The sequence below is a fragment of the Nomascus leucogenys genome, chromosome 16, assembly GCF_006542625.1.
Source record: "Nomascus leucogenys isolate Asia chromosome 16, Asia_NLE_v1, whole genome shotgun sequence".
Lineage (NCBI taxonomy): Eukaryota > Metazoa > Chordata > Mammalia > Primates > Hylobatidae > Nomascus > Nomascus leucogenys.
This window is the reverse complement of record NC_044396.1, coordinates 75,358,406-75,371,162: the sequence shown is the minus strand read 5'-3', so window position 1 is coordinate 75,371,162 and position 12,757 is coordinate 75,358,406. Positions and strand designations below refer to the sequence as shown.

Genomic DNA, 12,757 nt, shown 5'->3' with positions numbered 1-12,757 from the left:
TACAAAAACAAAATTAGCTGAGTGTGGTGGCTGGCGCCTGTAGTCCCAGCTACTCAGGAGGCTGAGACAGGAGAATAGCGTGAACCCGGGAGGTGGAGCTTGCAGTGAGCCGAGGTTGTGCCACTGCACTCCAGCCTGGGAGATACAGCAAGACTCTGTCCAAAAAAAATAAATAGTAATAGATAAAACAAAAAATTAGTTAGGTGTGGTGCTGGGTGCCTGTATTCCCAGCTACTAGGGAGGCTGAAGCAGGAGAATCATTTGAACCTGGAGGCGGAGGTTGCAGTGAGCCGAGATCGTGCCCTCCAGCCTGGGTGACAAGAGCAAAACTCTCTCAAAAAGAAAAAAAAAAAAAGAATTATTACTATTATTTTTTAATATAAAATAGATTTTTAATTCTTAAAAAAATAGACAAAGTCTCACTATGTTGCCCAGTCTGGTCTTGAACTCCTGAGCTCAAGTAATCCTCCCGCCTCAGCCTCCCAAAGTGCTAGGATTATAGGCATGAGCCACCATGCCTGGCCCAAAATTAAGAATTATATCCAAGGATCTGTGGTAGGAATCAGAGAGAAAATAGCTAAGTGATTCTGATAGCTGTCAGGTTATCTGTTGCTCATTCTATTCCCCTGCCTGTTCCCCTAAATTCAATTTTCATCCTGACCACTGTAATAAAATGACATCCTAATAGCTAATAATACTTGCCTTTGTTAAGTTGAATTCTTCTTGCCATATCTGTAACACTTGACACAATAGATAACTCTTCTTCCTTGACTGTTGTGTCCTTAAGTCATCCTTGCCTTCAACTACTTTTGTAAGCTCCTCAGGGTTTTTCTGATCATTTGCTTTATTATTCTGTACTTTTGGAATAGCCATCACCTCTGTAACGGTGATCCTACATCTGGAACCCCACACCCTGACACACCTAAACAACAGTCTTATCTCCTCAACCAACAACTTGGATGTGTTACAGTTGCCTTAACATATTTGAAATAAGATTGATTTCTTGCCCTTTTCCTTCAAAAGTAAAAACATTTCGCATCCCAATTCCAATTTACCTGTTTTATTTTGGCCACATTTCAAGTCTGAAAACATTATACATTTATCAAAGATACATTATTTGTAATACAGATAAGAGTTTTGGCATTTTAGAGGGAAATCTGCCCTGTTTAAGTACAAAGTGAACCTGTTAGTACTAATGAACTTAGGAAAGCCTTTTTCTTGAATGTAGCAGAGCTAATAAGAACTTGATGTCTACACTTCTTAGAGAAGGAAGCAGCAGTATTCCTGGAGTAGTTTCTCTCAAAAAACTGTGGTCTTTCTGAAAAACTCTATTAAAAAATATGTGTGGAACTGAAAGCCCATGTAAATCTCATGACAGTGAAAAGTATTCCTAGTGCTGAAACAGGAACTTGTGTGTAAGTTCACCGTGTTATGTTGTTTGGGGTTAAGAGTAGTAATTATTATTCTACTTAATTTTTATAAATTTTACAGCTTTGTTCTGCTCAATATACATGTGTGTCATTCAGAGTCAATTAAATTCATTACTGAGACTATTTCAATTTTTACTTTTTCTGATAATATAACCCATCAAAATAGACTATGTAATAGTACCATATATCCATTAGGCATGCAATAAATAATGGCCTTTTATGAGAGGATATACTTGCTATAGAATAATTTGCATAAAGGATGTAGTTGGAGGTGACTAATGTATTAAATTGCAGTTTTTAACTTGCTGATCTAAATTACTGGTCCCATACATTGTTTTTATGACCATTACCTATGGCCATTTTAGTTGGTTTTTACTTAACTATAATGGTGTGTTTTTGTTAATTATGAGGTAATGGCAGCATATTCTGGAAGGGCCAGACTTGAAGAATTACAGAAATCCAGTAAGTCCACCATTTTAGTCATGAGAAAAAAACACTTAGCAGATGGAAAATCCTTTTTATATAAGAACCCTGAAGTGGTGAGGTAGTTCACCATTTATGTAGTATCTTTTTTAGTTTCACATAATAAAATTAGTTAAAATCTACTTATACTATCATAAAATCTCCTGCAAAAAAACTTTGCTTTTCTCCTGTTAATCTAAATTGAGGTTAGTTTTTAATTTGTTTGTAGATGCTTATGGCTAGACGTAGAATTGGCAATCCCCTCAGCTGTAGTTTTTAGAATATGAGTTACTCAAGGTCAAGGCCAGGATTATAGCTAGACTTAAGTACATTTAAATGTCAGAGCCACTGCCAGAGGCTGCCCTGTGTCATCAGATGGCTTGGTCTACCCTCTGTCAGGCTTGTAATAATTCCCCAAACCTTCTAAATTAAGTATCTTGTCTGAGGAAGTTTCTCTCTCACACACTGACACTCATATTTTCTTTTAGAATCTTTTGAAGACTGTTGTTAAAAAAAGTCGAAACTACAACATATTTCAGTTGGAAAATTTGTATGCAGTAATCAGCCAATGTATTTATCGGCATCGCAAGGACTATGATAAAACATCACTTATTCAGGTAAACTCTTGAGTGGAAACTTTTTACAAATGCTCTTATGGTCACATTAATATATCACTTATGTAGGATTGTTGAGGCTTTATTTAATCTGTGTAAGAACTTAAAGACCATCTTTCTATTTCCAAAGTTGATGTCCCATTCCATAAAGATCATTTTTAATATATGATGACTTATTTCTAAATGCAAGTGAGTTTAGTATTTTTTCAATCTAGAACTTAGTTTGTTTGTTTATTTATTTAATTAGAGACAGGGTCTCTGTCGCCCAGGCTGGAGTGCAGTGGTGCGATCTCAACTCATTCACTGCACCCTCCACCTCTCAGGTTCAAGCGATCCTCCTGCCTCAGCCTCCCAAGTAGCTGGGACTACAGGCACCTGCCATCATGCCCAGCTAATTTTTGTGTTTTTTGTAGAGATGAGGTTTCACTATGTTGCCCACGCCGATCTTGAGCTCCTGAGCTTAAGCCATCCAGCCACCTCAGCCTCCCAAAATACTGGAATTACAAACGTGAGCTACTGCACCCAGCCATAGTTTGTGTCTTTAATAAATAGTGGAGGCCAGGCGCAGTGGCTCACGCCTGTAATCCCAGCACTTTGGGAGGCCGAGGCGGGTGGATCACAAGGTCAGGAGATCGAGACCACGGTGAAACCCCGTCTCTACTAAAAATACAAAAAATTAGCCGGGCGTGGTGGCGGGCGCCTGTAGTCCCAGCTACTCTGGAGGCTGAGGCAGGAGAATGGCGTGAACCCGGGAGGCGGAGCTTGCAGTGAGCCGAGATTGCGCCACTGCACTCCAGCCTGGGCGACAGAGCGAGACTCCTCTCAAAAAAAAAAAAAAAAAAAAAAAAAAAAAATAGTGAAACGTAAACTATGAATACCCTTTTTGTGTGTATGTATTAATGAAGAATAATAGCTTCTTTTAAGACTTGTCAGCCAGGCACAGTGGCTCATGCCTGTAATCTCAGCACTTTGGGAAGCCAAGGCAGGTGGATTGTTTGAGCCCAGGAGTTCAAGACTAGCCTGGCCAACATGGTGAAACCCCGTGTCTACTAAAACAACAAAAACTAGCCAGATGTGGTGGTGTGCACCCATAGTCCTAGCTACTCGGGTGGCTGAGGCATGAGAATCACTTGAACCCGGGAGGCAGAGGTTGCAGTGAGCCGAGATCAAGCTACTGCACTCCAGCCTGGCTGACAGAGTAAGACTCTGTATGAAAAAAAAAAAAAGACTTATGTACTTAATCTTCCTTTATAGTAGGTATTAAGAGTGTTAATTAGAGCATTAATATTTATTTTTGAGACAGGATCTTTCTCTGTCACCCAGGCTGGAGTGCAGTGGCAAGAACATAGCTCACTATAACCTGGAACTCCTGAGCTCAGGCAATCCTGCCTCAGCTTCTCAAGTAACTGAGATTATAGGCAAGCACCACCATGCTGGGCTAATTTTTAAATTTTTTGTAGAGATGGAGGTTTTGCTGTGTTGCCTAGGATGGTCCCAAATTCCTAGCTTGAAGCAGTCCTCCCGCCTCAGCCTCCCAAAGTGCTGGCATTAACAGGCAGGAGCCACCATGCCTGGCCTTGTTATTATTTTTAATAACAGATCATTTCACTAGAGAGTGCTAAATTTTAAAAAAAGATATTACTTACATATGCATATTATTGGTAACTACAAAATATAAAAATGATACCGATTAGTATATATATAGTATTTAGTATACCTACTAAAGTATACTATGTAGTATATATATAATGTTGATACCTACAAAGTGTAAAATACTAAACTCTTTAACTACATCAGTACCTTGATAATACTATTTGAATTTAACATAAGATGAATGCACCCCAGACTCATTTCAAAGTTATTTAAATAATGAAGTCCTACAGGTAAAATCAGTTTATGTGGCAGTCTTAAATATTGAACTGAATGTTTATTTTCACTATCAAATATATACACGAATATTAATATTCTTAAGGTTGTTTACTGAAAAAAAACAGTAATGAAATGTTTCTTTAGCTTATTCCATATTGAAACTTACTATTTGCTCTTCCTCCCCTTTATCTAGAAAATGGAGGAAGAGGTAGAAAACTTCAGTTGTTCCAGATGATGATGTCATGGTATCGAGTATTCTTTATATTCAGTTCCTATTCAAGTCATTTTTGTCATGTCCGCCTAATTGATGTAGTATGAAACCCTGCATCTTTAAGGAAAAGATTAAAATAGTAAAATAAAAGTATTTAAACTTTCCTGATATTTATGTACATATTAAGATAAATGTCATGTGTAAGATAACTGATAAATATTGGAACTTTGCTAGAACAAGACCCTGTAGTAATAGTAATAATAGTTGAAGTTTGGCCAACTCTTAATAAAGTTATTTTGGTAACTAATGTTTTACGGCACTTAAGAATAATTAGCAGCGTTAAACTTTGTTTGTATTAAGCACTTTTAATTTTATCCTTCCTAAAAATAGTTTATTGTATCAGACAAGAAACTTACCTAACCATTGTGTCCTTCCCATCTTTTTTGTCATCTTTGTTTTCTTTAAATGCCCTCCTCCCATCTGCCTTGAGATTCCCTTGTCTTCACTTAAAAGCCAGAGTGCAAGTCATGATTTGCGGGAGGGCTCTTAAACAACTTCTGGCTGCACCACAATTCTGTACTTGAGTGTCACAGTTACTGTTTTTGAGACAAACATTCTTATAATTCTAATTTGGGTTAATAAAGATTTTAAATATTTCTTGGTTTACTTTTGTAATTATATACACAACAAATGTGTTAATAACTACCTTGTTAAACACCTTTTAATAGCACAAAGTTTTTATATTTGCAAGCTGTTGATATCTTTCTAAAATTGTGTTTAGGTTATATTCTATTGATACTTTTTATATACAATTTTATAAATATAAATATTATAATTTTATATTAATGATACCAAAAATACATTTCTTAAGGTTAAAAGCATGCATTTCTATGCATACTTGCTTTTGGGGAGAGTGGGGAGAAGACATTCTAATAATTAGTTTGTGAAATAGCTTCTGTTGGAAACCTTTTGAGAGGAATAAGGAATGGTCATCTAAAATGAGAGATTCTGGATTTTAATGCAGTTCAAAGTTGAGCTGAATTTTTGTTGTTGATTTATCTGGATATTGTTTTTAAAGCCTTCTAAAACCCAGTAAATTCAATATCTTAATTAGTAGATACTGTCTTATGTAATGCATAAAGCAATGCCAGTCACTGAGAACATTTAAATATGTCTGTATTCCTGGAGATACACATTCTCATTTTTGTTGGTTTATTATAAATTATTCTAGATGCATCTTTTATAACTAGGATTTCATTTTGTGTGTGTAGCTTATGTAATAAATTTTAAAGGTGAAAACTGTCAAATTTGTTTCTATTTCTTAAGTATTTTAAAACATAGCAAAGATAATTCAGTGCAAAAGAAGTGTAAAGTCTGTTCTTTCATATATTACTGTGCAAATTTAAAGTGCTGTTGACACTGGAATGTTTATATGGTACATGTATTTTAGGTACAACGACTAAAGTGCTTCCTGAAATGTCTTCTACAGATTTTAGAAGTGTTATGTCTACATTCCTATGCAGAGTTTGAAAACCATGCTGAAATTGCAGTGTTGAATGTTATCTCTCATTTGTTGCTCAAAAGTGCAGTTAAGGCAAGAAAAACAAAAGGAACTCAGAAAGGAAAAAGTGAAATTCTCTTTATGTACAAATGACATGATTTTATATGTAGGAAATCCTTTTTTGAGACAGAATCTTGCTCTGTCGCCTAGGCTGGAGTGCAATGGCATGATCTCGGCTCACCACAACCTCTTCCTCCCAGGTTCAAGCGATTCTCCCGCCTCAGCCTCTTGAGTAGTTGGGCCCACAGGCACATACTACCACGCCCGGCTAATTTTTGTATTACGTAGGAAATCCTAAAGAATCCACAAAAAATCTGTTAGAGGTAGTAAAAGAACTCAGCAGGCTGGATGTGGTGGTGCATGCCTGTAATCCCAGAACTTTGTGAGGCCGACGTGGGTGGCCTTCAACTTGAGCTCAGGAGTTCAGGGCCAGCCTGGGCAACATGGTGAAACCCTGTCTCTACAAAAAAAATACAATCATTAGCTGGGCATGGTGGCACATACTTGTAGTCCCAGCTATTCCCTGGGAGGCTGAGGCAGGAGGTCAAAGCTTGAGCCCAGGAGGTCAAAGCTGCAGTGAGCCAAGATTGCACTACTGTACTTCAGCCTGGGTGGCAGAGTGAGACTCTGTCTTTAAAAAAAAAAAAAAAAATCAGCAGAGTTACAAGATAGAAAACATACTAAAATCAGTTGTATTTCTATATACTAGCAATGAACAGTCCAAAAGGAAAATTATGAAAGCAATTTTACTTATAATAACATCTAAAACGGTAAACACCTAGGAATAAATTTAACCAAGGATGTATAAGAACTTACATACTGATAACTACAAACTGTTGCCGAAAGAAATTAAGTAAGACCTAAATAAACAGAAAGACAGCCTGTATTCATGGTTTGGAAGACAGTACTGGTAAGATGGCAGTAATCCCCAAAGCGACTACAGATTCAATGCAATTTCCATCAAAATCCCAATGGCCTTTTTTTGAAAAATAGGAAAGTAAATCCTAAAAATCATGACGTATTGCAAGGTACCCTGAATAGCCCAAAAAATCTTGAAAAAGGAGAGAACTCACTTCCTGACTTTGAAACTTACTACAAAGCTACATATATTAAAGCAGTATAATACAGGCGTAAGGTTAGACATATAGGTCAATGGAATAGAAAGTCCAGAAATAAACCAATATATCTATGGTCACTTGATTTTCACCAAGAGTGCCCACATCTATTCAATAGGAAAGAACCATTTCTTCAACAGATGGTGCTGAGACAACTGGATATTCACATGCAAAAGAATGAAGTTAGATCCCTATCTGAGAATGGCTAATGCGTGCTGGGCTTAATACCTAGGTAATGGGTTGATGTGTGCAGCAAACCACCATGGCACACGTTTATCTGTGTCTAACAAAGCTGCACATCTTGCACATTTACCCCAGAACTTAAAAGTTGATTTAAAAAAAAAAAAAACACAACAAAATGGATTAAAGACCTAAGTTGAATAGCTAAAAGTAAAATTCTTAGAAGAAAACAAGCACATTTTCATGACCTTGAGTTTGGCAATTAGATAAATTGGACTTCATCAAAATTTTGAAACTTTGTGCTTCAACAAATAATGTATATAACTCCTAAAACTCAACAAGAAAAAGACAACCCAATGGATGTGGATGTTTTTTATGACATTAACAATATTTAGGATACCAGGCAAATATTTTGGAAGATACCTATTTTGGAATAGTCTAATGTTTTTCTCATGACCAGACCAGAATTATGGGTTTGGGGAAGGAAGATCACAGAGGCAAAGTGGTCATATCAAGGTTGCCTACTAGTGATGTGATTTTTGACTATTGGTTGACTTTGATCACCAAGTTAAGTAGTATTTCTCAGGTTTCTCCACCAAAAAATTAATCTTTTCTGAACTATACTTCTCTCTTTTGAACTGTACTATGAAAAGAAGTCACACAATGAACAGCCCACTCTTAAGGAGTGAGGAGTTATACTCTGCCATTTATTTTTAGGCCAGTTCTATCAGTGATCCCTAAATGTACATATTGTAGAGTTAATTGAGCTTATTTTAGACTCGTGTCTTCTCCCTACTACTCCCCACCTTATACACAGAATATTTTATTGTTCAAAGTAATGTAATTAAGAGATTGCTCCCTGACATTGAGGGAAAGATTGCCAACTTGCCTCCTAATATCCATTCTTCCGTTATTTGTAACAAAGTCCCATTTGGTAAATTATGTTTCATCCATTGCAGCCAAATATGGCCACGTGACTAAATTCTAGCCAGTGAGATAGAGAATTGCACACAGTTTCTAGGAAAGCTCTCTGGAAGGGCAAGGATGAGAGTACTTTCTGCCTTCTGAGTTTCCTACACACACAGACACACACACACATATATATATATATATACATATATACAGTTAAGCATCTCTGTGTATGTGTGTGTGCATGATAATTTTAGGGAATTGCTGTTCAGTATTCTTGAGTGGATCTCTGTTACTGATAGTGGAATGTAATTCTTAACCAGTAAAAGCATATAAAATAAATATGTATTTTTTTCAACTTTACTATAAGTAGCAGATCCTGAGCAAGGCCTTTACAGACCCTTAAGCATAAAAAATATTGTCTCCAATTCTTATATGTATTTTTTTATTTATTGTTAACATCTTTATTGAGGTATAATTTATATATCATAAAATTCACTGATCTTAACAGTACAATTTAATGATTGTTAGTAAATTTACAGAGTTGTGCAACTATCAGCATGAATCAGTTTTAGAACATTTCCATCTCCCCAAAAGAGAGATTTCCAATCTCTTCCTCGTGCCCATTTGCAGTCAGGCCTCCTACCCCCAACCCCAGGCATTCCCTAACCTACTTTCTGTCTCTATAGATTTGCATTTTCTGGACAGTTCATGTAAATGAAATAATATATAGTCTTTTACATCTAGATTCTTTCACTTAACGTAATGTTTTTGAAATTCATCAGTGTTGTAGCATGTATCAGTAATTTGTTATGTTGTATTGTGGGATAGTATTTCATTGTATGGATATGCCCCTTTTGCCTATTCATCCACAGTTGATGGACATTTGGATTGCTTCACATTTTGGCTAGTATGAATAGTACTGCTGTGAACATTTACATGCAAGTCTTTGTGTGACTTATGTTTTCATTTCTCTTGGACAGATACCTGGGACTAGAATTGCAGAATTATATGGTAAACTTATGATTATCTTAAACTGCTCTCCAAAGAGGCTGCTCCATTTTACATTTCCACTGGCACTATATGAGGGTTCCACCTTGTCCACATTCTTACCACCCTTGTTATCATCTGTACTGTTTTTGTTGTTTGCCTTTTTGTGTGTGTGTGTGTGTGAGACAGAGTCTTGCTCTAACACCCAGGCTGGAGTGCAGTGGTGCAATCTCAGCTCACTGCAACGTCCGCCTCCCGGGTTCAAGCGTTTCTCCTGCCTCAGCCTCCTGAGTAGCTGGAACCACAGGCACTCACCACCATGCCCAGCTAACTTTTATATTTTTACTAGAGACAGGGTTTCGCCATGTTGGTGAGGCTGGTCTCAAACTCCTTGCCTCCTTGCCTTAAGTGATCCTCCTGCCTCAGCCTCCCAAAGTGCTGGGGTTACAAGGCATGAGCCACCAGGCCTGGCCTTGTCTGCTTTTAATAGCCATGCAGGCGGGTACAAAGTGGTACTCTTTGTGGTTGTTAACTGCATTGCTCTAGTGATTAATGATGTTGAAAACATTTTTCATGTACTTATTAGCCATTCATATATCGTCTTTGGTGAAATGGCCTTTTGAATATTTTGACCATTTTTTAATTGTTTCCTTATTGAGTTATGAGAGTCTTTATGTATTCACTTATTTTCAAGAGAGTTGCCAAGGCAGTTGGGAAAAAATAGTTATTTTTTAACAAATGGTGCTGGATTAATTGGATATTCACATGCAAAAAAAAAGATGAAATTAGATCCTTACCTCACACCACATAAAACATTAACTCAAAATTGATCAGAGACCTGTCTATAAGAGCTAAAACTATAAAACTTTTAGAAGAGAGGATAAGAGAAAATCATCATGATCTTACTTTCTTTTATCTCTTTTTTTTTTTTTTTTTTTTGAGACAGAGTTTCGCTCTTATTGCCCAGGCTGGAGTGCAATGGTGCGATCTCAGCTTGCTGCAACCTCTGTCTCCCAGGTTCAAGTGATTCTCTTGCCTCAGCCTCCCAAGTAGCTGGGATTACAGGCATGTGCCACCACACCCAGCTAATTTTTTTGTATTTTTAGTAGAGACAGGATTTCTCCATGTTGGTCAGGCTGGTCTCGAACTCCTGACCTCAGGTGATGCGCCCACCTCGGCCTCCCAAAGTGCTGGGATTACAGGCATGAGCCACTGCGCCCAGCTGATCTTTCTTTTTTCTATAGCTTCATATTTGAAGTGACACATCATGATCTTAAGTTAGGCAAAAAGTTCTTAGATACGCTAAAATCACAATCCATAAAAAACACAAAAAAATGATCAATTGGACTTCAAAATTGAAACCATTTACACTCTCCGTATTTTCTCTATATATGTAGAAGGTCCTCGGCAATGACATTAAAAGCAAAGTTGCCCATTTCAGCTATTAGTTGATTACAATTGGAAATATCTGGATTTTTCAGGTAATGTAGGGATGCTGTCGAGGCTGAAGAGAATAGTTTTTTTGTTTTTTTGAAGTGCAGTGACGCAATCTTGGCTCACTGCAACCTTCGCCTCCCTGTTCAAGCTATTTTCCTGCCTCAGCTTCTCAGGTAGCTGGGATTACAGGTGTGTGCCACCACACCTGGCTAGTTTTTGTATTTTTAGTAGAGATAGGGTTTAACCATGTTGGCCAGGCTGGTCTCAAACTCCTGACCTCAGGTGATCCACCCACCTCAGCCTCTTAAAGTGCTGGGATTACAAGCATAAGCCACCGCACCCAGCTCAGAAGAGTGTTTTTACAGTTCATATGTCGCACAAAACCTTTGTGGTAAGCTGAGAAATTACCCCCTCCCCCACTCCCAAAGATATCTTTGTCCTAATCCCTGAAAACTGTGAATGTTACATTATATGGCAAAACAAAAAAGGAGGAAGGGTTTCTTTTAGATTTTGAGATCTTGAAATGGGAGATTATCCTGGATTATCTCTGTGGGCCCCAAATCAATCACATGTATCCTTATAAAAGGAGAGCAGAGGGAGATTTTATGCAGAAGGGAGAAGGCTGTGAAACCACAGAGTCGGAGATTGGTGTCCTGCAGCCACAAGCCAAGGTAATGTCAGCAGCCAACCACCAGAAGCTGAAGAAGCACACAACATTCTTCCTTAGATCCTCCAGAGTAGTGCAGCCCTGTCAATCCCTCGATTTTGGCCTAATGATGCTGATTTCAGATTTCTGCCTCCAGAACTGTGAAAGAATTTTTTAAACCACCAAGATTGTGGTAACTTGTTACAATGTTTACAGAAAACTAATACAACCTTATACCAACACAAAACTGCCATTTTATAAACAATGCCTTTTCTTGCACATGTATCCCAGAAGTATAATTTTAAAAAATAATTTAAAAATGACTTTTCTCTCTTCAGGGCTTCTGTTCAGGCTATATCCTCTGCCAGAAATAATTTTTCTCACCCACTCTCAACTCTCCTTTCACTTGACTACTTTAGGCATCAGAGATGGTCCAGAAAGATCTCCCTAATTCCCCAGGCTAAACTGGGACCTTTTAATTTCTCATAGCTTCCTGTATAAGTCCCTTCCACTTTTAAATTTAATGTCAAGTATACAGAATTAATCAGCATGCACTATGACACACTTGTCATCGATTCATGCATGCCCCCCCTTTAGAAAGTTTATTTTTTAAAATAATAAATGCCCCATAAAAACCTGTTTCTCAAAAGGAACTAACCAAATCACCTATTGGACACATTAACCCATTACCACCCACTATAATTATAATCCTCAATCATCATTCCTTGCTTTCTATTGTATGTAATTTTATTGCATCCGTGTGTTCCTACAAATCATGTTTTAAAATACCAGATTTTTACCTTAGAGAAAGGGTATTACGCTACTACATGTGTGATATCTTCTGGAGCTTCCTTTTTTCACGTAATGTTACTGCTAAAATTTTTTATAGGATTGCATATTGTACATCATTCGACTGCTATAGAATCCATTTTGTGAGTAAATCACAGTTTATTTATCAATCCACTTTACTGTGGGGGCATTTGGAGTTTTTCCAGGTTTTGATTATTGTCAACTGTTTTAAGGACATTCTTGCACCTTCTGTCTGTTGTATGTGTTGTGCAAGAGATCCACTTGGGTATTAGGAAACACCATACTGAAGATAGAATAACTCAAGGAAAGATTATTGGTGTAGGGGAATGTCAAGTAGTAACTTGGCCCTAGTTACCTTTCCTAGGCTGTAATGGATGAGGAGTGGCTGCATGTAGTCTGCCACCTTGAGAAAAGCAGTGATTTGCAGTCACAGCATCTATTCAGCCCTAGGCAACATTACCTCATAAAGGGAACCAGAAGAAAAAGTGCTCTGACTTCACTCTCTTTAGGCTCTTGCTAGGGT

At 37.5% G+C, this 12,757-nt stretch overlaps 1 protein-coding gene across 1 annotated transcript in view; it reads left to right on the top strand.

The window, feature by feature from the left end:
- Nucleotides 1–5,890, top strand: part of ATAD2 (ATPase family AAA domain containing 2) — a 76,493-nt gene extending 70,603 nt beyond the window's left edge. Inside the window, exons 27-28 of the mRNA XM_003256177.3 lie at nt 2,381–2,509; nt 4,569–5,890. Coding sequence (XP_003256225.2) covers nt 2,381–2,509; nt 4,569–4,610 — 171 coding nt within the window. The 3' untranslated portion in view covers nt 4,611–5,890. The remainder of the gene's footprint in view (nt 1–2,380; nt 2,510–4,568) is intronic.
- Nucleotides 5,891–12,757: the final 6,867 nt, after the last annotated feature.